Below are 24,736 nucleotides of genomic sequence, written 5' to 3' on the forward strand. Positions count from 1 at the left end.
TCAATCGTATTGAGAACGTGGTAGGATGCAGACATCGGCCGTCCGTGGTCCGCAGCATCATCAGTAGCAGCAGCAGCAGCAGCAGCAGCAGCAGCAGCAGCAGTACGGGCACAGTCGCGTCGTTACGCACTGAGCGTTACAACGGTAACGGTTCTACCCCGAAAGGGCCTTCCCGTCTCGCACCTTCCGCCGTTGGTGATAACGGACAAATTGACTTGTGCGGAGGCGCCAGTGAGTGTGTCTGTGTGTGCGTGTTACATGGTACGGTGATCGGTGATGAGAAGGCCCGGTGCCCGGTGCCCGGTGTGACAAACAGTGGGGGGGGGGGAAGGCAAAGGCAGGGCAAAGCAGGCCGGCGGCGTTACGCCGCTTATCGGGAGTTCGGGTCAACCGTGAGTCGTGAGAGTTGTTCCAGCGCGATCGGCCGTAACGCCCGAACCCTCCGCGGGCGGACGACCACAGAGACAAGCAAAGTGCGATCTTCGATCGGAGGTGAACGGTTTGGTTTTGAAGGGTGTTGCTTTTCGCACAAGCGAAAGCGAGCGAGAGAGCGAGTTAAGTTCGCTTCGCGGTAGTGTTGCGGATAAGGCACGTTGCGCCGAGTGATTCATCTATTTGCAAATCTCGATTGGCAATGCCAAGACTTCCCGAAGGAAAAGAGACATTGAAATCTTCCCGTGCGTGTGTGTCTAGACGACGGCGTCTTATCAGACCCGCCAGTGACACACACGCACCAACATACACACACACACACGGACCACAGTGCTGAAGTTGGAAGATTCTTGATCATTAGACTCTCCTTCCCTTGCTCTCTCTCTCTCTCTCTCCTTTGGGATGGGTATGGGTGAAAGTCCCCGTTTTTTGGTATTTTCCATGCTTTTCTTCCCTTCTAATTCTTTCAACTCTTCCTCCTCCATTTTGCTTAGAGGGGAAGAAGAGGGTGTTGTTTTGAGAGACCGTTAGGGGCAATAATATGAGCTGCTTTGGACTGCAGAAATTGGACTCCTTCTGCGAGTGAGGCAAAATAATCGAATCGGTAGCCGCCGGCGCTGCCTTTTTATTGTTTGTTGTCCTTCTTTCCAGCCCTCCGCCGCGGTAGTATTGGGTGATCGTGTGTGTGTGTGAGAGCGATCGCTCGTGGTGGCGCTAGACGATCGTGGTTTGGCCCCGGTGGTCGTGTGAGGGCTTCGCGTTATTACCGCTCCGCTTTGCGGATTATCGCTGAGCCAAGCAAACCAAGCGGGCTCGTAAAAACGTAAACACCGCGCCCCGTGAGCCCCTGGGGTGGTGTACAGGCATGCATGCATGCATTTGCATGCCTTGGACAGGGAGGGCGGTCCCGAAGACGAGCAAAAAAGATTGTAATGCACGACACAACTACACCACGATCTCGCGCACTACATGCGGAGTGATTGGCAGGGCGGTTGAGCGGTTTGCGCCAAGTCATCAAACCGAACGCGGGGCACGCCACTAATCGGCAGAAAAGCACACACAGTGCCGAGCAGTGGTGTAAGCGCGCGCGCGCGTATAATCTCGAGAGTGAACGCGCCCAAACGCCCGTTGCTGCGCCAGAGTACAGATCGAACGCGCGCGTCGCGAGACTCTTCCGGCAGCTTCCCGCTCTGTCGATGGCGCGGTACCCGAGCGACCCGATCAGCTGCCGATCAGCTGGTGCCTCGGCTGGTGGCTTTGTGTGGACCCAAGTCCAGCAGAATGTGTTGGTATAACCAGAACACTCAATGTGTGTAGAGTAGGGTGAAAGTGAACGCTCCGTGAGCCTTCGGTGGAATTGTTTAGAGGTCGAGCTCACTATCCTTTCGTTTGCCCGTGTGTGTGTGTGTGTGTTTGTGTGAGTGTTACAGGTTTTTAATTGAAGTGTTGCTTTCTTTCCTAGCCCTCTCTCACTTTCTAGATTTTAAAGTGCAAAAGTGTCCAAATTTCTGCGTGCACGCGAGTGTGCGTTTCTGTGCGCAAGTGTGTCCAGCGCGTGTGACACAAACTAACGATAGTGATAGTGTGGCGTCCAACTCTATACTCTCACCAGTGTTGATTGCTTTTTTGTGTTTGAAACAATCCCAACAAAAAAAAGTGTCAAAACTCTCCTATCCGAACATCGAGAAAACTCAGCAGCAGCAGCGATGGCGACGCTGCTGTACACGATCATCGGCATGACGGCTTCGGCCTCGCTGAACTGTGCGGTGCGGCGCGAAATATCGCCCTGCACCTGTTCGCCCGGTCTGTTCGCGAACAACATCGACGTGAAGTGCGAGCAGATGGAGTCGTTCGGGCAGGTAGTGAACGCGCTGCAGGACCGCTTCACCGAGGATCACAACATCTGGCTGACGATTTCCCACTCGCAGCTGCTCGATCTGGCCGCGCTTTCGTTCTGGGAGATGAACATGAACATCAAATCGCTGCGGATAAACTTTGACAATCTGAGGTAAGCATAGAAGGGGGAGGGGGGGGGTGGAGCTGGGGTGGAAATTCCCTGGGAAACTAACTTGCTGAAAGTCCGCTACAGGCGCTGGGGCGTTGTTGTTGATTGATTGGCAAATTCTCCCCCGCTGCCGATTGGAGCGCAATTGACGTTGGCGCGCATGACGCGCATCAAACGATTGCCCCGATCCGATCAATAGATAACGGTGGCGTTCTCGGGATCACGCTCAGGAAGGATCATTGAATCGCGCGCACACACACGCACGCTCATCCTATGTGTGGTGAGTGATCGTTTTGGTGGTGCGCTTATCAGGGTCCCCGAGAGTCCCCGATAACACGGCGGAGGAACCCACGCGGCAATCACCAACACGCTAAAGGAGAGGAGGCTGTGTAAAAGTGCGATCTTTGCCGTACGTAATCCGCCCGTTACCCTGGCGTAGCCGTGGCGTTGTAAACAAACAACAACACTCTCTCAACACCGCGACGTCGTCGTCGGTCGTCTGTGGCGCAGTTTGCTAAGCGGTGTGTGAGTACTCTCCAAACGCTCACCTATCGAAGCAGCGCAGCGTTTGTGGTTGACGCGTGTTGTGACGGATGGCGCACTTCAACAAAGACACACACACACACACAGCGTCCAGCCGCGGAGGAATCAGGTTTCGCGGTGCTATAATACACACGCAACCGGGACCCGAAAGCCGTGTGACGTTAGAGCGATGTGGCTGTGAACGACGGCAAACGGTTACGTTTGGCATTAAATTAGAGAAGGAAAGCTGCATCAAATGTTCCACAGCGGCAACGCAGTTTGTAAATAAAACGTCCGTCGGTTGAATTAATTAGACATCAATTCACACCCTTATCAGTGTGCCAAACTGTGGCCAAAAACTGCCAACTGGCAACTGCAACACACAAGCACATGACACATGTAGCACAACAAGTCACGGGCAGATGCAGTCAGACAACCCTGGACGACCCTGCCCTGCCTACCCTGCTCCTTAATTTTTGGCTTTTTGACTGCGTCGTATTTATTCAGCTGCACCCGTGTCAACCCTCATCCTTTGCTCGTGTTTCATCTCCTTTGCTTTTAGGGAAGGGATTTAGTGTGTGTGTCTCACGCACTTGCCTTTTGCCGTCCGTATTACCTGCCACAACCCGGGGCACAGCACAGCACCCACCCGATGGATGGATGGATGGGAAATTTGAGCAGTTCGGTTGGGTTTTTCCCCCCGGCTGACGGGCCACAAAGTAAACACGGCAGCCCACAGTCCTGTGGGTTTCGATCGTTGAGAAGATGCGTTTGAAAATAATACTTTCCCACCCACCATCTTCCAGGAACGAAGCATTTCACCCGCACGTCGCACTGTCAATGAAATACGCCAACCAGCTACGCGCGCGCTGGTTTTGTGCTTCTTCTTCGTGCGGGAAAACCCCGGTTTTGGTCTTTTTTTGCTGCTGTGACGTTGTGACAGTTAACGGTAATAGCGGGAATTTGATTTTCGCTTTACCTCGGGTGTGCGGCTGCTGCTGGTCGCGTTGTATGAGATCAAATATGGTTTCAAGTTTGACAAACAGAGGTTGGCATGTACCATCTGGATCTGGTGCTGCGTGTGTGTACGGCCCACCAGGCGTCCGCTTTGGGCTTTGTGGTTTTTGTTTGCGTATGGTTTGAGGGAGCAGGAACAAAAACACTCGACTCTTGGAAATTCTTGGAAATTTGCTTACACTGAAGCAAAATTTTTTTTAACGATTTCTATGCAGAACACACTTCGAATATTTCACTCCTAGCAATGCTCCTTTCAGTTGTTTGTTAATACCAAGACAACATGTCTTAAATCTTCTCTAAAAAATCCAAAAATTCTTGGGTTTTTCTTAAATTTCATGTTTTATATATTCGCTTCAACTACGAATATCAAAACCTGGCGTTTGCATTGAAGAACAAACACAAAACATCTTTCCATGCTGTAAACTGTGTTTGAATCTTGAGTATATTAAACCCAAATCTTCTAAATGTGTCAACGTCGTCCCTCGCGAATAGAAATTAAAATAAACCTTTGCGACCTTGTTAGTTTCGATTTAAATTGGGATATTAGGATACTGCTCCAAAATTATCATTATAGATCCTACGATCATTATAAATACGTACACCTTGCCATGCCACCGTGGCCATCCAGATTTTAGGATCGGTTTTAACCACGATTCCGTCTTATAACAGAAATAAGGTTTTTTTCCATTAACCAGAACCATCAAGGGCCATTTCTGAGTAATTGTTTACTGCTCCGACGAGGTCAAGAACAATGGATGTCCCCTTTGGATCACAAATTCCTCTTATTCGAATTATTTTGCACGACCTACCCGATTGCTACAGTCTCTTGAACCAAGCTTCAGACCTTCCAACTTTAACAACACTTCAATGTCTTTAGAAATTACAAACAAGAGGAGATCAGTGTGTGTATGATTATGTTGGTTTGGCTTAGAGAGGCTTAATCGCCCTTTAGCTACTGTTCGAGACCAAAAGATCAACCAAATGAGCGCAAAATCTCCAAACTCTACTCTGTTTGTGAGAAAATTCGTGATTTGATAGCACAAAAGTGTACTGCCCATATGTAAAACGACATTCAAGGCATGACCCAATGCAACCCAAAACTACCCCAAGCTGGCAGAATGCCGTCCGTATTGAAACCACTGCGTAGAATGGTACCGGGCGGACACGTTACGAAGCAAAAAGCTGGTGTCCAACCAAACGCGGGGTTTGCTGTTTGGTCCGCATCGTCACACCGTCCAGTGGCACTAACCAGTTGACACCGACCGGGACACAGGGTTTAATTGAATTACCATTGATTGATTTCAATTATCGGTCGACTCCAATCAAATCATATCAAACGGCGCACCACGGCGCCATGCCAACTCTCGGTCGCTCGGTCATGTTGGCGAACCCGTGGAACCCCGGCACTCCGACAAAATGAACCTCTCTCTCTCTCTTGGGCTCTTCCCCCCGCTCTAGACCGGGAGACTTGGAGAAGAAAACAATCACGCATCATTCAGCATCGCGCGTGGAGGAGAAATCTTGCCAAGATCGTCGAGCACCACACGCACACGGTAACATGATGGTGGTGGCGCTAGCCAGTCGTTTAAACAGCGGTCCCCGGGGTTCGATTTTCTCCAACTTGACCCGACGGTGTTGACCCCGGCGAGAAAGCGTGTACACAGCGGGTCCGCCGGGTTCTGTGCCAGCCAATTCCCAGGAAACGGAACGACAAAGAGTCCGTTTTATCCATCATGTGGCTAGCGAAGCATCCGCCAGTGGGCAACGATCGCGCGCGACGGTTTGTTCTGATGCAAATGCAATGCGCCCGCCTTCCCAACGGCGAAGGGTTTGGCCGATAGTGATCAGGGCGAGCAGAAATGGTCGCAACGGAAGTGTTCTTGGAGTTCTTGTATTTGCCCTGCTGCATCAAATGAGGTGCAACGGCACCGACTGGAACTGTGGTAGGAGTGTCGTACGCAGACCGGAAGATTATTGAAGATCTCTTCAAGATATTGTACCTCGTACGGCATCAAAGCGTCGCATAATTGCGACCATGCTGCATGGCTGCAGATACATTCTAAACACAGGGAATTGATGATAATCCACACGACTCGTTTTCTTTTATGGTCTTACCAGACATGGTTAGAAAAAGTTATTTCCATCCAGTCATGCCATAATTCGGTGCGAGTCTATCCATTGTCAGATCTCCTTGTCTGACTAGAGCACGCTTTGTCAGTAAAGGCATTAGGTCTTAGTCTAAGGTTTTGGCGAGATTGTATCTTGTTGGACATAACAAGGCAATACCTGGACAGTGGAATTAAACGATAGAAAGCAACTAATTCATCATTTACGTCAGTAGAAAACGACTAAAATGAAATAGACGCCTTGAAGCGATAGTGATCTAAACGCCACCCGCAACAAATTCGTTCGCAACGGACCGAGCTGAACCACTCTAATGCACACCGAAACTCCAATTGTAACTTCCACTTCGAAGCAAAAAGGACTACGGACATGACAGGAGTGGATCGATCAAATCGGCTCAAATCGATAGCCTTCGAGAGAAAAAAAACACACACAGTGCTGAGTAATGCTGACGCAAAACAACGAACTTCCCTCCGCTTCACCGCGTGCTTGAAAGTCCACCGCACCATCGATCGGGTCTCGGGCCGCGAACCCGAAAGGTATATTCGCTTATGATACGCGTCATTCTAATTTGAAACAAACTCAAACCAACCAACGGCCCCCTCCCGGGTTGGTTGGTAAACGTTGGAAGAGGCGCATAAAAAAAACGGAAAAGCAAACGGTGTGTGTGTGACTTATCACGCTTCTTGACGCTACGATCAGCTGCGACCGCGGTTAATGGGTGCCACCACTCCCCACGTGTGAGGTTCCGTTTTACCGTTGTGGCACGTTCGCTTTACCAACAGATTTACCAAGTCGAAAAAGGGCAAGAAGAGAAGGTGAGTTTGTGTGTGTGTGTGTGTGAGAGAGAGAGAGAGAGAGAGAGAGAGAGAGAGAGAGAGAGAGAGAGAGAGAGCGAGCGACTATGTTCACGTAGGAAACGTGTTGAATCTTTGCGAGCGATCTAAGTCCGAAACGGAACGGCACGGAAGAGGAACGACCACTCTTCTCTCTACACGCTATGGCGCAGTAGCATAGGATTAGGGGTGTGTTTTGTGTGTGTGCGTTAAAGTTAAACAGTTGCGAAAAAAGGGACATGTTTAACCAGTGGGAATGAGGAACAGGAATCTTGCACGTAGAAAAGGCGTCAACTGAAGGTTATACAGGGTTTCCCACGATTTATTGGTCAGATCCCATGATTTTTTGGTGCGTTCCCACGATATTTTGGTCGTATCCCATAGATTTTTGGTTCGTTCCCATAATAAATTGGTATTTTCCGCTTGGATATCAATACAATGGGACCAAAAAATTCTGGGAAACGGCCAAAAAATCGTGGGAACGCACCAAAAAAATATGGGAACTCACTAAAAATTGATGGGATCCAACCAATAAATCGTGGGAAACCCTGTATGAACATTTGCTGATAGTTTTGATCTGAGTCCAATAATCTTATTTATTGCATTTATTGTAATTGGTGCAGGCGAATTTGAAAGGTTCTTTGGTTGTCCTAGGAATGACTGAAATTACTTTAAGGTCCTTCCAGCTATCACAGGATCTTCTAGACTTGATATCGTTAATGTTCCTTGTGTCTTCAGGATCTTCGGATAGGTCACAAAGACCAAAGGTCGCCCTTAGTTGCACGCTCGTCTATCTTGAACGCTCGAAAGATCTTCTAGGACCGTGTCCCGAATGTCTCCGAGATTATTCAGGATTAGTGATGAGAAAAATGAAGTTTTCGTCGGAATCGATTCCGGCTAACTTCGAAGTTTTCTGGAATCGATTCCGGATAGTCGGTCCGCAATCAGTTTCCGAAATCGGCTCCGGATTCAACTCCGGAATCGGCTCCGGAACCAACTCCGAAATCGACTCCGCATCGGAATCGGAATCGGGTAGGTCCGATTCCGAACTCCCACCGCTAGTCAGGATTGTCTGCCCCAATATCCCAGAGCTCAGTGAGATTGGGAGCTCTCTCTCTATCTCTTCAAGGAGTAATATAACGATCCTGAACGATACAGATCATTAAAAATACCGGCAACAGGCAACAGTTTTATTGTTAGTGTTCATTCTACAGTTATCATAAACATGAGAATGATAAGCAAAAGAAAGATCCCGTTCTTGAAAATGTCGTTGACAACCGATAACTACCCCTTATATGTCTTGTCAAACATTGATTAAAATATGGCCAATGTTATGAATATCGTCTGTCTGGCACCATTGCTCGTCTGCTTTATGGTATGACGACCACCACAAAACAGTCTCCTCACAAGAATACCCCACACAACAAGAGACTTTTCACTTTTTCGCTAATTGATTCAGCAAAATATGGCGTAGCAATCCCACCCGGGCGCGAAGTCACCGTGCGGGTAAATGGAGCATCACGAGCTTTGAGGGCTTGCGGGGACAGCTTAACCACAGATCTTCCCCTCTCTTATGCCACAGTAGACGCCACCCCGCGCTGGCCAGGTTACGCGCGTCTCGATGGCGTCAAGAAGTTATACGATCCATAACCGGCGACGACCAAAAGCTGCCTGATGGGACGCAGGCAGGCCGGGTTGGAGGTGGCTGTCTCAGAGACAGGGAACGCTTCTTCCTCGATAACGCGCGTGTGTGTGTGTGTGTGTGTATGCCAATCGTATTGGAGGGAGAGGTTGAAACCGACCACCGAACGGAAGGGACGGCGTTATCAATCAGCAGTAACAAATCGGAACGTGTTCTGCTGCAGAATGCGCCTCGGGATGGCGTGCCTGGGCGGGGGAGAAAGAGGGGTTATGGGGAGCCCATAACAATAATGTTTAATAATTTCAGCACTGATTTACGATCGTGTTAATTGGTTCAGGGCACCTCACGCGCCTGATCGGAGCTGCGCATGATGATGATGCGCACCAGAACTGCGCGAGCAACATATTGCCCCTGAACGCATGAGCGTGTTTGGTTGGTTGGTTGCAAACTGTTGCACAGTATGTTGCACAGTTTTGTCAACTGGCCCCTAGCGCATAGCCCGTCGTCCGTCGAACGTCACTTGGAGTGTATTAATTAATTAAATCAGAACTTATGAAGCCATTTAACGCCCACGGCCTAACACGCGGACACACCGCTACTACACGGATGACGCTCGGTATGCGGCGGCTGCTACACTGTTCTCAATGTTGATGGGTTAACAACAATAACAAGAGAAGAAGAAGAAAAAAAGGAACAAAACCGGACAGCAATCAAGCGATGGCTTGATTTATACTGACCCATGCTCACACCGTCCATTCATGAGCGTTTGTTCACATTGCAGGCAGGCGCACTGGGAATAAAAACAAACACAAATGGGCTCCCCGCGGGCGTGATCGGGATGCACACTGGTAACTTCTCGTACTGTCATCGCGCCATGCCTGTTTACTATTTTGGTGCAAACGAAAGGTCAACAAGATGCTTTGATTGCTGCTGACGCCCATCGGCCGCTTACAACAAGCCGCCTGGGACCTGGCGGCACTCAAAAGCACTGCTACAAAGTGTTGTACTAAAACCAAGTACTAAAAACTCATACTCGTCATACTCCGTGGAAGCATTGCTTCTAACCTAAAGATATGTTTTTATATTTTAAAATAACATAAAAAAACAATCTCGCGTTCTCTCGCCCTCCCGTCAGTCATCTTCCGGTATCCTCGTTCCGTAACTTACCCCGGCTCGATCTGTTCAGCGCAGCGGACAACCTGCTCGAGGAGATACCGCCGGACATGTTCGAGCAGATGCCGAACCTCGGCACGCTGGATATGGCCCGCAGCCGCATCCGCTACATCTCCGGCGACACGTTCCGGCATCTGCAGAACCTGCGCCATCTGATCATGGGCAACAATCAGCTGCAGCGCATCGATACGGACGCACTGCCGAAAACGATTCACTCGCTGCAGCTCAGCGTGAACCAGCTGCGCTCGCTGAACGGCAGCATCCGCCATCTGGACGAGCTGAAGCTGCTGTTCATCAACGAGAACAATCTGACCACGCTGGACGGTGAGCTGCCGCTCGGATCGCCGAATCTGATGATGATCACCGCCCAGAACAATCAGCTCGAGCAGCTGCCGGGCGAGTTGCGCTTTCTGAAGAATCTCGACAACCTGTGCGTCCCCGGCAATCGGCTCCGGTCGCTCGATGGACTGCTGGCCCGCGCCACCCATCTGACGAAGCTGCTCGCCCAGGACAACCAGATCAGTGAGCTGCGGCGGGACGAGTTTCTCGAAGCGGAACGGCTGGAGGAGTTGAATCTGGCGGGCAATTGGCTGGTTAACCTGAACGGCTCGCTGCTCAACTGCAAGGGACTGATCAATGCGAACTTTAGCGAGAATCGGCTGCAGGAGTTTTCGCTCCAGGAGGTGGTCGGTTTGCGCAAGCTGCGGCTGCTCGACCTGTCCCACAATCGGATCGAGGTGCTGAGCGGCCGGATGGAGAACATGATCGATTCGGGGCTGATCATTTCCGAGCTGCGGCTGAACAACAACCGGCTCAGGTCGCTGGACGGCGCACTGATGGGGCTGAACAATCTGCGCATTCTGAACGTTGCCCACAACGAGCTGCAGACGATCACGCCGAACGACCTGATCGGGATGGAGGAGCTGGAGCGGCTGGATCTGTCATTCAATCAGCTCAAGACATTGGAGGAACTGTCCAAGGTAAGAGAGCTATACTTCCCAGAGATCTTCTCCCAGAACATTGATTTACGACATCTTCCTCCATTTTTTTTTGTGGTAGACGTTCCTGCCCTCGCTGGAGTCACTGAATGCGTCCTACAACCAGCTCACGACGATGCACAAGGACTTCCACGGTTTGCCGATCCTGTGCGTGGCCGACCTTTCGAAGAACATGATCCGGGAGTTGTCGGTGGATCTTGTCTCCAACACGCGCTGCAGTAATCATGGAGTGCCCAATCGATTGGAGATATTCCTCGATGGTACGTGTTAACTCTTTTGGATATTGTTTACGACCTATCCCTATCTATCTTCCTGCACTTTCATCTCTGTTTTCTCCAGAAAATCCCGTCCTCTGCAACGAATCGCTCCCGGAGCTGATCAACCAGATGGAGTTCTACCACACCCGCCTGAACGGGGTGGCCCACTGTATCGTCCCGCAGCAGATGCCGGTCGAGACGCCGATCTTTATCCAGCCGCCGATCGCGATGCTCCAGCCACTCCTCAAACCGCAGGCTCCGCTCGTACCCTCGAACGTCATGATCCAGCCACCATCAATTGTGCAGATTCTCGTCCCGTCGACGCTTGTCATGCCGGCGGCAGCCGCAGTTGCACCACCGCCACCACCACCAGCAGCCGCGGTACCGGTAGTACCTTCCGCTTCTGTCCCGCTTGCAGCTCCGATTCTTCCTCCAGGCGTTCCTCTAGCGCTCGCTACCGTCGCACCCATACCGATCCTGTACGAAGCTTCGACCAGTGCACCACCACCACCTCCACCGCCAGTGTCCGTTGTGGCGGCTCATCCACCGATCGGTTCCGCTGGTGTAGTTAGCGTGGCAGCGTCCCCTTCCACCAACGGTCCGTTATCATCGCTCCCAAACACCATCCAGAAGACGCACGCTACCGACGACGAGCTGCTACCCCCCAACGAGGATGAACTAGACGACGAACCGGGCGTGAGTGTGCTCACCATCCCGCAGCAGCAACCGTACGATGAGCTCAAGTACGAAACTGGCCCGGAACAGCACGATCGGGCCGGCGGAGCTTCACAAAATCGCGACGAAAACAACGATGTCGGACGTTCGGCAGCGGGCGGGTCCGAGGATGGCAGCGCGTCGGACAGTGGACACGACGGATCGCCCACTGTCCCGACTACCACCACCACCACCATGCAGACCATCCTGGAGTTTAAGAACCTGATCCACGACGATGGCAGCTACGGCGGGGCGGGATTGGCTTCCTCGTCCGCCATTTTGGTGCTGCCGCCGGAGGTGCTGCCGCTGCCGCTGGACAAAGCGCAAGGGCTGGCGACGGAACCGGAGGAGGAGCCGCCGGAAACGCAGCAAGACCAGCACGTGGAGCTGGAAAGTGATCTGCAGTGAGGTGGATGGGAGGCACTGGTGCGGTAAGGCAGGCACAGGCAGAGTACACGCAAAAGGAGCACGTGTTGCGAGCGCGTGCTTTACTGTGACGAAGATGGCGCGCTGCGCGTCCAAAATGGCGACGATCATTCGATCAGTGGCGGCGCGAGAGCGAGATAGAGAGAGATAGAAAGAGAGCATGTGGTAGTTTTGGAGTGTGCGTTTGAGTGTGTGTGAGTGTTTTAGGGCTATCTAGGGCCAGGGCTGTTTAGCTTAGGATGATAATGACTGAACGATTTCTGGCGGTAGAGAGAGAGAGCGAGAGAGAGAGAGAAACAGAGTTATACTAGAGATCGAACTCGATCTCGAGATGGACACGAACACTTGACAGTAACGACGATAGAGGGAGGAAAAGAGAGGGAGAGAGATTTCGCAAAGAGTTCGTTTTTTTTTAATCTCTCCAATTTTTTGTTTGTTGCGCATTGTAGATGATGAAGGCAATTTTAAATTATTCAAATGCCGTTCTTCACGACCCAAAGGAATTCTTGTGTAGTAAAATGTGTGAGTGTGTGTTTGTGCATGCGTGCGTGTGATGGTGAATGTGTGCGAGTGAATGTGTGGTGTGTATGAATTAGTCAGTATCGTGTGGTGGAGAGTAACGAACTATCATGTAGCAGCTTAAGTAATACGACGCTTGAAATTGTCCTCTGCGTATGTGTGTGAGTGTGGGTGTGTGTAAGCGTATTATCCCTTTCAAAACAAAACTAGCGAAGAAGCAGCTGCGACCGATACGGTGACATTTGACCTGTGCTTGGAGTCGCATGCTGTTTCGCAATATGTTGTTAACGTGCCATCTGATTGCATACAGATTTAAGCCAAACTGTCCTAATGAGTAGGTTAATTCAACTATATTCCTCTTTTCACGCTAATTTTCATCTTTGCATCCCATTCAGTTGGCATGACTTAAAAATTGAGCTTGCTTCGGTTAGAGGACAGACAGTGGTGTAGGGAAATACGATCTTTTTTCCTTTTTTTTTTTAGCTTGTTCTAAAACGGTTTTAGCGACTTCCCATGGCAAAAAGTAGTGAATGATAAAGCCAGTAAAAAAATAAAAGAAAAGAAAAGGAAAACAATAATAGTATATATTAAAAATGCATATTCTGCTAGATACAGCAAGAGATAAAAACGCAACAATAATGAGCAGAGAACGCACAAGCTCTCCTTTTGAAAAATCACAGTAGAGATGAACAATTTACTACAGCCCCAGTTTGAGCAAGTTGACACTAATAATCTTCTTCATTTTTTTGTAATGTTAATGATATTCTTACTAGCGACTAGTGAGAGGATATTAATGACTTTAATATAATAATAATAATAATGATTACTACTATTATTATCGATAGCACACGCAGACACACGCATACGTAGTACTGTAAAAGGGAAAAGTTAGGAGAGGAGTTGGCAAAGCAAAAAAAGGGAAGGCAAACCCAACACACACGATCATAACAACAAATTTAAGGAAGAGAAGGTCACAACAGTAGGCGGGTAGGAGAAGCATGCATTAGGCAAGAATGCTAGGCTGCTATTATCAGAGAGTTGTAATTATTTTGTACGATGATTTAGGTGCATTTTGGAGCAATCACACACACACACACACCACTCTGCTTCCCTCCGAAACGCAAAAAAACTAAACGGGGCTCCTCTTCCAGCAGACGACCTAGTATTGACAGAACGCAAATGTGCATTTCAAAGCGACGGCTAATAACGGCCAAGACACCGCGTGTGTGTGTGTGTGTGTTTGGTGCCGCACAAACGTGCGTGCAACGTGGTTTCGCGATGTATTGCTTCTACAGTTAAAAGTGAATTGAATTGCAAATAAAAAGTTAAGGAAATCAAACCACCGCTTGTTGTTTTGGCTGTTGCCGTTGTTGCTGCTGTTTGAAGTTTGAATTAGTCCAACCGGTTGTAGTGTACCGGTTTTGTACAATTCGATTGTATACAAGTGGCCCGTCTCGTAGCGTAACGCAACTTAACGTAACGTTTTGGTTTGTGTCTTGGCTAACTGCTATTGAGCTTCAATTTTCTAACCGGTTCGTGAATACATAAAGGAAGGAGTGTTTTACATACAATTTGTAAGTTGAATTAGCTACTAAATAAAAAAAATCAAACAATTTATAGGATTAAAAACAAATCCATGCTTACCTTTATTGTGCTGCACTGCGTCTTCTGGGTAGTTCTTTCTTACAACAGATGAATATCATCGTGCTGTGATTCGTGATCTCTTCTGGTGCCAGGACATCATTTTACTTATTCCAACTAGCTCGCCACACGCTTCAGTCGCTTACTGGTTCGAATCCCGAAACTGAAAAAAAACTCCAAATTTCTCTACCACGTTGTTACTCTTCCAGTGGTGGTCTTCTCTTCTTTCCGTTGCACACATCCAAACACCACCAACACAACACACCTTTCGGTTCGGTTTCGGTTATTTCGAAAAATGTTCTTAATATTTTTATTGTTGTTGTTGCTGTTGCTGTTTTTCGTTCCATTATCTTATGCGATCTTTTCCGGCTTTTTTTAACAGGCGTTTTGCTTTAGAGTAAACTTCACGTTGCTTTCATCATCCCGCACCGTCCCCGGACACCAGCGGTGCTGGGTGGCCCGATGATGCCGGTCCTACTAGAATCACTAAATAACCAACCTTTTGCAACTGGCTTGCGCTAGAAGCGCTGTAAACACTTTGGATTGTGGGTGAGCTAGTTTCGTTAGTTCCACTCCGCCTGTGAAATGCGTGGCAGTGACAAAGTTACGTAACGCTGTACACTGCAACGCAATCAGCAGAGCCTACTGCTACTGCTCGTCAGGCGTTCGGCTACGGCAGCACGAACGTCACACCTTGACGATGACGCGAACGATCCAAAACCCACCCCTATACACTGCTCTGTCAACGCAAAACAACGCAAACCGATCTTAATAGAGAGAAAGTGAACTAAGATCGGCTCGAAGTACCATACTTTAAAATACATAATATCATCTGCTTGCCTATATACTACACATACAATGCCTGTAGCGCTTTTGTTAGTTGGACTGAAAGCACGATTTGTGCGCGAAAAGATGACGCGCACACACAACAAATCCCGCAAGCAGAGCAAGCAGCTAAACAAAATCAACAAACAAAAAACGTAACCGGACGGGGGAAAAAAACCAAGAATGCTCTCTCTATCTAGGTGGTGTTGTGCTGGTGTCTGTCCCGCAAGCGACAAACATTGCAAAAACACGTGCTTTTTTTACTGTATTTCCATCACATATCCCGCTAAAGCCTTTTGCATCCTTTCGCACTATTTTCCGCATTCGATATTCGACTATATCACCTTTAACACGGTTGTTGTGTTTTTTCTTCCTGCCTGTCCTCTCCACTAGCCCGCTCTCTCTCTCTCCCTGCACTGCCTTTACAATCTCAGACACACTGACGCACACTCGGTACAAGCGGCGACGCGTTCGCACACTGTTTCAACTCTTTCCCGCTTAACCCACACACGTTGTATACTAAACTCCTTCACACACACACACACACACACACACACACATACACTATGTACACGCGAAAAAAAGGGGAGAGGGAGAGGGAAAATCGTATCGAAAACCATAATCAAGCATCAATTCTACACCAAAAACAAAAGCGGAAGCCGTGGTGGCGGCCACACTGCGCGGGATGGAAAATCGCCTCCCCTCTCCTATACAATTAACCTGAGCCCCCCCCCCCCCCACACACACCCACACAGCACGCTGCTGATGGCCTTTTGCCCTTTTGTACCACTGCAATCCTCCCAATCAGCTGTGGGAAAAGAAATCGGGCTCACTAAACGAAGGGCCCAGCAAAACCCGCCAAAAACCGAAGGCGCGCTACACACACACAAGAAAAGCCTACCACCGCTCAAGCGACTGTGTAACGAGTGCTGTGCGTTGCATTTCCGGTTGCCCTGGGCAACCGTCATCATCCAACCCCAGCAGCCACACTCCCATTGCCTTCTTCACGGGTGGGGTAACTGACATTTTTATTTCGCTTCCAGACTGTAACTGCCTAAATAGTCAACCTCCGCTTTAACCTTCCGACGGTGTCGCACAACTTCTAAAGGAGTTCTGAGACCACAAGGGCCACAACAAATACAAGCCCCAAACCTGCTGCTGCCGCTGCTGCTTTTGCATGCCTTTACACGCTCTCTAACATATCACTTCTGATGCTACACTAGGTGCCCTATAGCGCTTTGCTCCTCCGATGGTTGGCTCTGCTGTAAAGTGGGGTGTTTTTTTTGTTTTTTTGGGAGGGGGGGCTGGGGCAACAAACATACAACCCGAACGATTCCATTAACCGTCCAGCTCCATCACGTTCGGGTCGGTCGTGTTGGTGCTGCCGTCGGTCGCGGAACCGGTCATCGGCTCGCTCAGATTGCGACAGTGCGTCAGCACTATCTGGGCCAGCTCCTTGAGCCGCGGGTACGGCTGCGGATGATCGATCAGCTCCTGCAGCAGCTCAACACCGTGCTCCTGCTCCACCACCCTGCAGTACTTGGTTGGGTAGACCTGTGCCACAAGAAAAAAAAAGCAAGAAACGAGCGTCCGTTAGCCAAAACTGACACTCCCACCAATTCGGTTGCCCGACGCGGCCAGGGAACTTACTTTGGTTAGATTCGCCAGCGCCCAGACGGCCCAATGCTGACACTGGGGCGTATGGTAGCAGCGAATCAACCCGAGGATCGGCTCGAAGCTGCGATAGTTGATGTTCCGCTCCGCCGACAGATCCCACCGCTCGATCGCTTCCACCATGCGCACCAGCACGCTGTACCGGGTCGGTCGCGCGATGGTCCAGGCGTCCGCCCCGTCCGAGGCGATGTGGGCCAGCACACCGGCGGCATTGTAACTAACCTGCAAGGAGGAAGCAAAAGGAAAATGAAGGTCAAAGATTGCTCCAATTGAAACGCGGCGCTGCCCTTCATACCTCAATACCGTCGCTGGACGAGTCGAGCAGATCGGAAAACTCGGTTATGAACTCGGTCGTCATCAGGCGTGGCCGCAGCTCCTTCACCTCCGCCACATTGCCCAGCAGACCCATCATGTTGCGCAACAGGTCGTCCCGATCGGGGAATAGCTGCCAGGGCAGGAAGAAAGGAAACAAACATCGATTGTAAATACAGAAACAGCCTGGTATGTTGCACCTTCGACAGCCACCTTTAGACAGCCGAGGAAATATTCCATGCCGCGCCCGTCCAGAAACCGCTCGCAGTTCTTGGCCGTCTCGTCGGTCACATTCCACATCGTCGACCAGGCGACTTCCATCACGTCGTCAAAGACGCGCCTCGACAATCGATCGTTGATCAAGTTCAACATCGTCTACGTACCGGGGGAATGTGCAAAGAGAGAGAGAGAGAGAGAGAGCGAGAGAGAAAGCATAAGGAACCACACAGCAATAGCGAGGTAACGAGTGCCGATGAGTCAACGCAAACCAAACCGCTTACCGATATAGCACCTAGATCGCCCAGAAACAGCTTCTGGCTGCCGTCCACCTGGCAGGCGAGCGAGTTCAGCAGATAGATGGCGATGCGCTGCACGAACCCTTCCTGCTCGCGGTACGATACGCCGTGTAGCAAAATTTGAACCAACCGCTCGTACTCAAACATCTGCAAAAGTAACGGAGTAACAACACGGAGTGATGTGAACGATTGTTGTCGTTTCATTACAAGACAGAGATAGAGCAGCACGTACCACGTCGAGCGGTATGTTGAACTGGCACAGCGTTAGGCAGCCATTCCGCATCATCGTATCGTCCGTCAGGTGCGTGGACATCCCGTTCAGCAGCGTGTGGATGATGTGGTTTTTCAGCGGCACGCCAAACTTCATCTTTTCCCTTCCCTTCACGATGTAGAACAGGGTGGCACTGGCGAGCGAGTGGTAGAGAAAGTGGCGGCAATGTTACTAGCAAACTCTTCTTACTTTCATCTCATTCTCCTGCCGTCCCCAAAACGTACCTGCCACTGATCTGAATGTTCTTCACGCGTATGTGCTTGTCCATCGCGGACAGCACGACATCCAGCGCCTTGTGTATCTGTTTGCACGTCTCGAACCGCAGCAGATGGTACAGGTCGTTCAGTACCTTCGTCAGCAGCTCGTGCCGGTCCTGGTAGGCGACGGCCGCCACCAGTATCTGCTCCTCCGTTGCTTCACCCGCGATCTAAAACAGTCCCAAAAAGTGTTTCGTCAGTCTCCTGCCCTCCTTCTAAGGCATAATTCACATTTTGTGTGTATCGTACTTACCCTTAGCGCCGGGATGTCGTGCCATTTGCACGCCGAATGGGAGGTGTAGTAGATGCCGAGAAAGTCTAGCGGCCGGTCCACGCGGCTCACCAGGCCCGGGATGTCCGAGCTGCTGCCGGTGCACGAGCCGGCCCGTTCGGCTACCCCATCGCCGGCCAGATTCGTTCCAGAGATGTCGAGGTGCCGCAGTTTTGGTAGATTCTCAACTAAATTTGCTAGCAACTGGTGCGCAAGCGAGAGAGTAAGAGTTAGTAAAAATACAGTCATCCAGTTTTCGGGCAGGCACAAGCCGTCGACATACTTTGTTAGGCGTTAGATAGTTGCCGTCGACGTTCGCCCGCGACACGGACAGGTCGAGCGTTTCGAGATTCTTCAGCTTGCACAGCGTGGGAAACTCGTGCTCGAGCGGCCAAACGTTGAACAGGATGAGCGTCCGCAGGTTCGGCAGGTCGACCAGCGCCTTCAGGCTGAACTCGGCAAAGATGCACGCGGTCAGGTCGAGGTGGCTCAGCTCGGTCAGGTGGCTGAACTGGATCGTCGGCTGCAGCACCACCCCGTTCAGCTTCAGGCGCTGCAGCCGGGGCAGCAGCAGCTGGAAGTCGATCGGCGTCTTCTCGTTCGGCTCGCTGTGCTTCAGCATGTCGACGAACCGGCCGAGCTCGAGCGACCGCAGCTGCCGGCAGTGCTCGATCAGGATGTTCCAGGACGCGGTCGTGATCTTGTTGCAGTACCACATCGACAGCGAGTTCAGCTGGTGCCGCAGCAGTATGCGCATGCCCTCGTTCGTGATCGTGCTGTTGCGCAGGCTGACATGGCGCAGCGGCGTCTTCTCCGTGTCGCGGAATATCTGGATGAAGCGATCGTTGATGTCCTGCCCGCAATCCTGCTGGTAGCGGAGGAATCTGTAAAACGGTTGGAACAAAAAGAAAAAAAAACGAATTAATTAAAACACATGGAGCTTCATCTCAGCTCTGCATTGGCTCTTTCGCCCCAATAGGAAGGATTCAATCCCGCGCCTGCACGAATCACACATTCACACACATTCACAACATTCACATGCTAAAAATATGCAAAACAGCTGGAACACGTTTGGCGCAGCTATTTTTGTCATTTTGTTCAATTTCATACCAATGTACTACCATGTCTGTGTGCTGCAGGGAACGGAGCTTTGGAATGTCGTCGGTTCTTAGCTGGCAGGTCGGTCGGGCAGACCACAAGCCGGGCGTATTTGGCCCATCAAGAATGCACAACAGGCAAGCAAGCAAGCGTTTGCTTTGCTCCGTTAAATCACAAATCACAAAACCACAAAAGACGGCGACGAGAAGCTCTTGATTCCACAAATAGATTAATTTCACACTGTCAGAGCCATAAAAGATGGGATGAATGTTCCAACCCTCTCTCTCTCTCTCTCTCTCTCTCTCTCTCTCTCGTGCATCATCAAATTTCCACCTTGAAGCAGCCAAAATAATGTATTCTTCCAACCAAAATGCTGTACACCGTTTTGTGCCAAGAAAAACAGTACGTCATCATTTAGCGCATCCGCAAGATTTAAAGACAACCAAACCGAGGCAGCGAAACAAAGCGCCACATGACATCATTAGGGTGCAGTAAATTTCGCGATCTGACGGACTGTAACGAAAAAGCGTTACAAAAAAAAACTCCGCCTGTGCAAAAACAAGCGGCCACTTACTCGCCCTCCTCTTCCTCACTCACACCACCACACGCGTGTGTGTGTTATTTTTGCTCAACGGCTCGCGAAAATATGCGACGACGACGAAACAACAAACGATCAACCGAGAAGGTCAACGGGAAAAATTTATAAAAAAAAAACCCCTCCGACACCTCATAATATTTCGCGGTCGTAATCATCATTCATTTCCCATGACCTTGCCCACACACACACACACATACACCTATATACAGCCACGCACAAACGAAATTTTCAATCGACCGAAAGGAAACCCAAGGCGGAACTGCCAGCTGAGAGGATTGCAATGGAAAACGGTTCAAAACCGTGCTGGCAGAGAGAAAGAGTAAATCAATTAAGCTACCGTGGAAATCACTGCAATGATGATGCCCAAAGCTAATGATTGAAATGGTTTGATTAGTGATGTTAGCAGCCCAAACACGGCTAGCTTATCGTTTAGCTGATGAGGCGCAGTGGAAAAAGAAACAGAGAGAGAGAAGAAATTAATTCATTTAATCAATACAACAGGCTTGTGAGTCCGGTGGTGTGCCTCATCGCCATAACAAGGCTGATGTTTAAGCGCAACCGAACAAGCAAACAACGATTATTAGCAAAGCATCCACAATAAGCAATAAGGAACAACAGCTTCCAAAACTAATAGATTCAATTTCTGCCTGAGGACAGTGAGTTCCCATCGAAGAGTCTACCGGGCTGCTCTCTCCACCGATCTACTTAAGCAAAGAGCAGGGCACAAGCAACACCTGAATTCCCGCGTCGTTCACCTTTTAATTTAATTCCAATGCCACATGCCAATATCCGGAATAGGCCGTAAACTCTGCATTGATAACGACACTGTCTCCTTGATTTAATAATCAATTCTGTACAATGTTGTTTTTTGCCAAACAACAATAAACACACACACACACCCAACCAACGATCAAGGTTTGATTACCGGTTTTTTTTTTGGTAAAGCACTCTCAGAAACCAATGTCTTCCACAAGGTTCCAAAGGTGTTGCTGATGTTTGCCGAAGCACTCCTTGGGCTCGCACCACTCTCTTATCATGCTGGGCCGGGCAGCGGGATGTGCGCAAGGTTGCTGTTGCCACTGGGGATGTTTGCACTTCCCGCGAGGAGCACGTACCGCGGACATGATTAAATTAAGACCACACGTGAATTTCACATGCGTGCCCCCTCCCACACGTACACGAGTGGAACAAGAGTACCAAAAACAAAACAAAAATTGGTGCCGATAGGAACATGCCAGGGTTGAGTCATAAGTAACGATGCATACATTGTATCTCGCAGACGAAAAGCGCGAGCATGTGTATTACACTCACATCAAGTGGTTTTGGGGGGGCTTAATCTGGTGCAAAGGTGGCAAAGGTGGGCTTACTGGTGTACCTGCTGATTCGACATCTTGTTTGCGTGATCGTGTGATCGTGAGCGTGGCTTTGTTGAAACTTTCAACTCTTATTTACCCACCGTAACCGGATCTGGTTCAGATAGAATGGTCCGGAGTGGAGTGTGTCTACTTCAGAGAAATAGCACAACAGTTACGACTGCTGGAAGTGCTCATATCCAATGTTGTTGATGTTGTCTGTGAGACTTTAGCGAGGCTTTGGCCCTCTGAAGTGACATTCGCGTGCCTGATGTCTACTGAATTTCTTCTTCAGTATCTGCACAAAGTAAGCTCAATTACATCATTCATCCATTAATCTCCTAATGTGTATTGCAAAACAGCCTCCAAAAGGAATGAATTTTATCGTAGAATCTATGCACAATGGTTCAGAGCACCACGATAGTTCGTAAAAGTCCATATCTTTTGGACCAAAGCCTTAGGGCGCCCAAGCGAATATCCAAATAGAGGAGTCGCTCATACCAAATGCCTCTCTCATTTACCTTTTCCTCTAAACAAAGACGTTGCAGTTAAAACTTGTGAATTTGAAATTGGAGATTCTCGACCTTAAACCCGATTGTCACAAACAATGATGACAACCAGAGAAGCGGGTGAACAACAAGAAGCAAGATCACACCGCCGTACGCAACAATGTGATGCACGAACCGTGAACAACGCCGGGCTCGCTCAGCACCAATAGCAAGCAGCAGGCTACTAGCTACGCTTGTTCTCCATTTACCAACAACGCCAAGCCATCAAGCCCCCCTCCCTCTTCTACCCGGCCAGCTTCAATAACTCTGGCGTCACACGGGGATGACATTCTCCATTCGCGCAAAAACGTCACACCGTCAATTTACCATTTTCAAGTGCACAACCGAGACCGAGCCAGCCAGCCAGCCCTCTGTCACCCTGTCACGAGGCCAGCCGCCTCGCTACTTGCGTCTGCCTCTGTGTGTGTGGAGCGTATTCATTGCCTTGTTTGAAGGTTGAGCTAGTGCGCTACGACGTCCCATCATATCCACCTTCTTCCTGTCGCCGCCAACCATCAGCCGACCAGCAATCCGACAATATGACCAATTGTAGCGAAACACAGCGCAACGCTCACATGGACCGACTACCCCATACCACCATCATCTCCCTCCTCTACCCCAAAAGGTCGATTTGTGACAATGACAATTGCGCACGATCACAGCACAGCATCAACTGTAATTCGTCTTCTTCGTCAGGCACCAGCGGCACAGAGAAGCGTGACATTTGAGGCGCAATCAGTCGCAAGAAAATTGGTTCGCTTCCTTGCAATGGCGGCGGCCCGGCCAGCATGTGCAAAGCGATTAGTAGAGAGAAATGATGATCGCTGGGCGAAGAAGTTCATTGACATAGCTTATCGCGCCCGCCAAATGTTTAACTATGTTTTTCTAGCACTTCTTCCACTCTCTTGCTTTGCTTGCTTTGCGATCTATCTTGAGCCGAAAGGAGCACGTACTCCCTGTGGCGCTGCCCGGTTTAAGGCTTATGTAATCAGAACCACACACATTCACTGACGGTACACAGACGCAAGCAGCGGTCCTCTCCATCTTTGCTTCTTATGATACGATTATCGCTTGGGCTGCAAGGAGCAAGGACAACAGGGGACATTAATTATCGCTCAAGCGAAGCGCACCGTTGCGACCACTTTTGGCAGCAGCAGACTCGCAACTTCCAATTCTAATCTACACACACCAGTAACCAGTGTACCAGTGCAGTGTAAAACAAGCAAACTCGCTCGCTTTTGGCACGAAGGAAACAGTTTTGAAAGAACAAACATTTCCTGCATTGGCAGCAATGGGGAGCAATCCCACCACGAACACGGCCAAAAACAACACGGGCATACGAATTTGAAATCAACGTACGGTTGCTTCACTTTCCGCTCGAATGGCCAACCAACCGCGGCAATTTGATTGTTCTCGAAACACATTCTAACGTGCTGCTAAGCGAGCAGAGCCAAACCGCGTATGCCTTAAGAAATGTTGCCTCCGGGTGATGGTGGAGGAATTGGAATGTTTTACAAATTGCCAAAAGGCCTATGCAAACCTTTGCTTTACTGCCGTTGCCTATAGACGATATCATTTGGTAATGGCAAAACCTCGATTGTGTGTTCATTTATTTGCAATTACTGGCACTGGGGAAGGAGAAAGGGCATATTATCGTTAAGAACGCCATACCAGTGATGTATTGCTACACGATTTAATTATTCCTGTTTTAACGATTTCATTACTTCTACGGCAAGAAGGTACTAGATAAAGGGTCCTTGTGTAAGCCATTAATTCTTCCCCGAATAGCATCAGTATTCGTTTTTATTGTGTTGCTGCACACGCTCGAGACAGATGGCATGATGGCGCAGTGGGTAAGCCTTTGTTCTAACACAGTGCAGGTCGTGCGTTCACATCTCGTTGCGGACCGCGATTGGTTTCGTATCATTAACAGGACTGAAGTAAGCATTAAAAAGTCATTTAGGTAATAAACACAACAATGATGAACGTGTGAACCACAACCAATCTAGCAAAAAGTGCTTGCACACATACAAAAGACATTAAAAACAAATCTTAAATATCCAATCTGGGCTCTTTTTACAAGACTCGTGGCCATATGCCGCACAACCCACCACAAGACACATGTGCCCAACCGCGGACGACCAAGGGTCACTGGGTACATTTCAAAACAAAACAGAGGCAAGTCTATACGTCATGTGCTTTTGGGGGGACGACATGAGCGCGGACAAGCTCTGCTCTTCTAGTGCTATTGGCAAAATAGTAGAACGCGCAATAAAGATTGTCGTGACTTTTCCTTGCCCCTGACGGCGGCGGCGGGAACCACCACACCCAAACACACAGATCAAAGAACAACACACAACAGCATTATACAGTATCTTTCGCGAGTTCTATGAATAGAGCTCTCGCTGCCAACTTTCTTTTTGGGTTGAATGAATTGTGACAGCCGTGCCCGTGCACGACATATGTATGTGCATGGTTTGGGCCGGGATAACTCAAATAGACAACAAATAAACATACACTAACGACGAATGTGGGAAGTGTGTTGTGCGAACTTTGCGACGAGGGTGAAACGAGGAATAGCGACAGAACCGAAAATACCATCATTTACACGGGTTTGCAAGCGGAGAACTGGGACTTTGCCCGGTTACTTGTTGGCCGTGTCTGGCCTTGTGCTAATTAGGATAGCAATTTGGGGGTGAACTGCCAATC

The 24,736-nt window shown here is 49.6% G+C and overlaps 2 protein-coding genes across 3 annotated transcripts in view; one reads left to right on the forward strand and one right to left on the reverse strand.

Moving 5' to 3' along the window:
• LOC121594827 (insulin-like growth factor-binding protein complex acid labile subunit) lies at nucleotides 1-13,208 on the forward strand. 2 transcript variants are annotated; one of them, XM_041918528.1, is made up of 5 exons: nucleotides 1-144; nucleotides 1,895-2,440; nucleotides 9,714-10,731; nucleotides 10,811-11,009; nucleotides 11,089-13,208. In XM_041918528.1, the coding sequence occupies exons 2-5, from the start codon at nucleotides 2,139-2,141 to the stop codon at nucleotides 12,126-12,128; spliced, it is 2,559 nt and encodes an 852-aa protein (XP_041774462.1). In that variant the 5' UTR covers nucleotides 1-144; nucleotides 1,895-2,138; the 3' UTR covers nucleotides 12,129-13,208. The 2 variants fall into 2 exon arrangements, with proteins under 2 accessions (XP_041774462.1, XP_041774463.1); XM_041918529.1 differs by lacking the exon at nucleotides 1-144 and adding an exon at nucleotides 183-261.
• The window catches only part of LOC121594828 (protein zer-1 homolog), a 19,414-nt gene continuing 7,841 nt past the window's right edge, over nucleotides 13,164-24,736 (reverse strand). Inside the window, exons 3-12 of the mRNA XM_041918530.1 lie at nucleotides 18,715-19,315; nucleotides 18,414-18,635; nucleotides 18,128-18,330; nucleotides 17,865-18,036; nucleotides 17,618-17,779; nucleotides 17,331-17,492; nucleotides 17,101-17,250; nucleotides 16,782-17,027; nucleotides 14,310-16,685; nucleotides 13,164-14,190 (exon numbers count right to left, since the gene is read on the reverse strand). Coding sequence (XP_041774464.1) covers nucleotides 16,470-16,685; nucleotides 16,782-17,027; nucleotides 17,101-17,250; nucleotides 17,331-17,492; nucleotides 17,618-17,779; nucleotides 17,865-18,036; nucleotides 18,128-18,330; nucleotides 18,414-18,635; nucleotides 18,715-19,315 — 2,134 coding nt within the window. The 3' untranslated portion in view covers nucleotides 13,164-14,190; nucleotides 14,310-16,469. The remainder of the gene's footprint in view (nucleotides 14,191-14,309; nucleotides 16,686-16,781; nucleotides 17,028-17,100; nucleotides 17,251-17,330; nucleotides 17,493-17,617; nucleotides 17,780-17,864; nucleotides 18,037-18,127; nucleotides 18,331-18,413; nucleotides 18,636-18,714; nucleotides 19,316-24,736) is intronic.

The sequence above is a fragment of the Anopheles merus genome, chromosome 2L, assembly GCF_017562075.2.
Source record: "Anopheles merus strain MAF chromosome 2L, AmerM5.1, whole genome shotgun sequence".
Taxonomy (NCBI): Eukaryota; Metazoa; Arthropoda; class Insecta; order Diptera; family Culicidae; genus Anopheles; species Anopheles merus.

Coding starts and splice junctions, on each gene's coding strand:
- LOC121594827 (XM_041918528.1), top strand. CDS start 2,139: ATGGCGACGCTGCTGTACACGATCATCGGCATGACGGCTTCGGCCTCG. Junction 2,441..9,713: donor ATAAACTTTGACAATCTGAG/GTAAGCATAGAA, acceptor CCCTCCCGTCAG/TCATCTTCCGGTATCCTCGT. Junction 11,010..11,088: donor ATTGGAGATATTCCTCGATG/GTACGTGTTAAC, acceptor TGTTTTCTCCAG/AAAATCCCGTCCTCTGCAAC.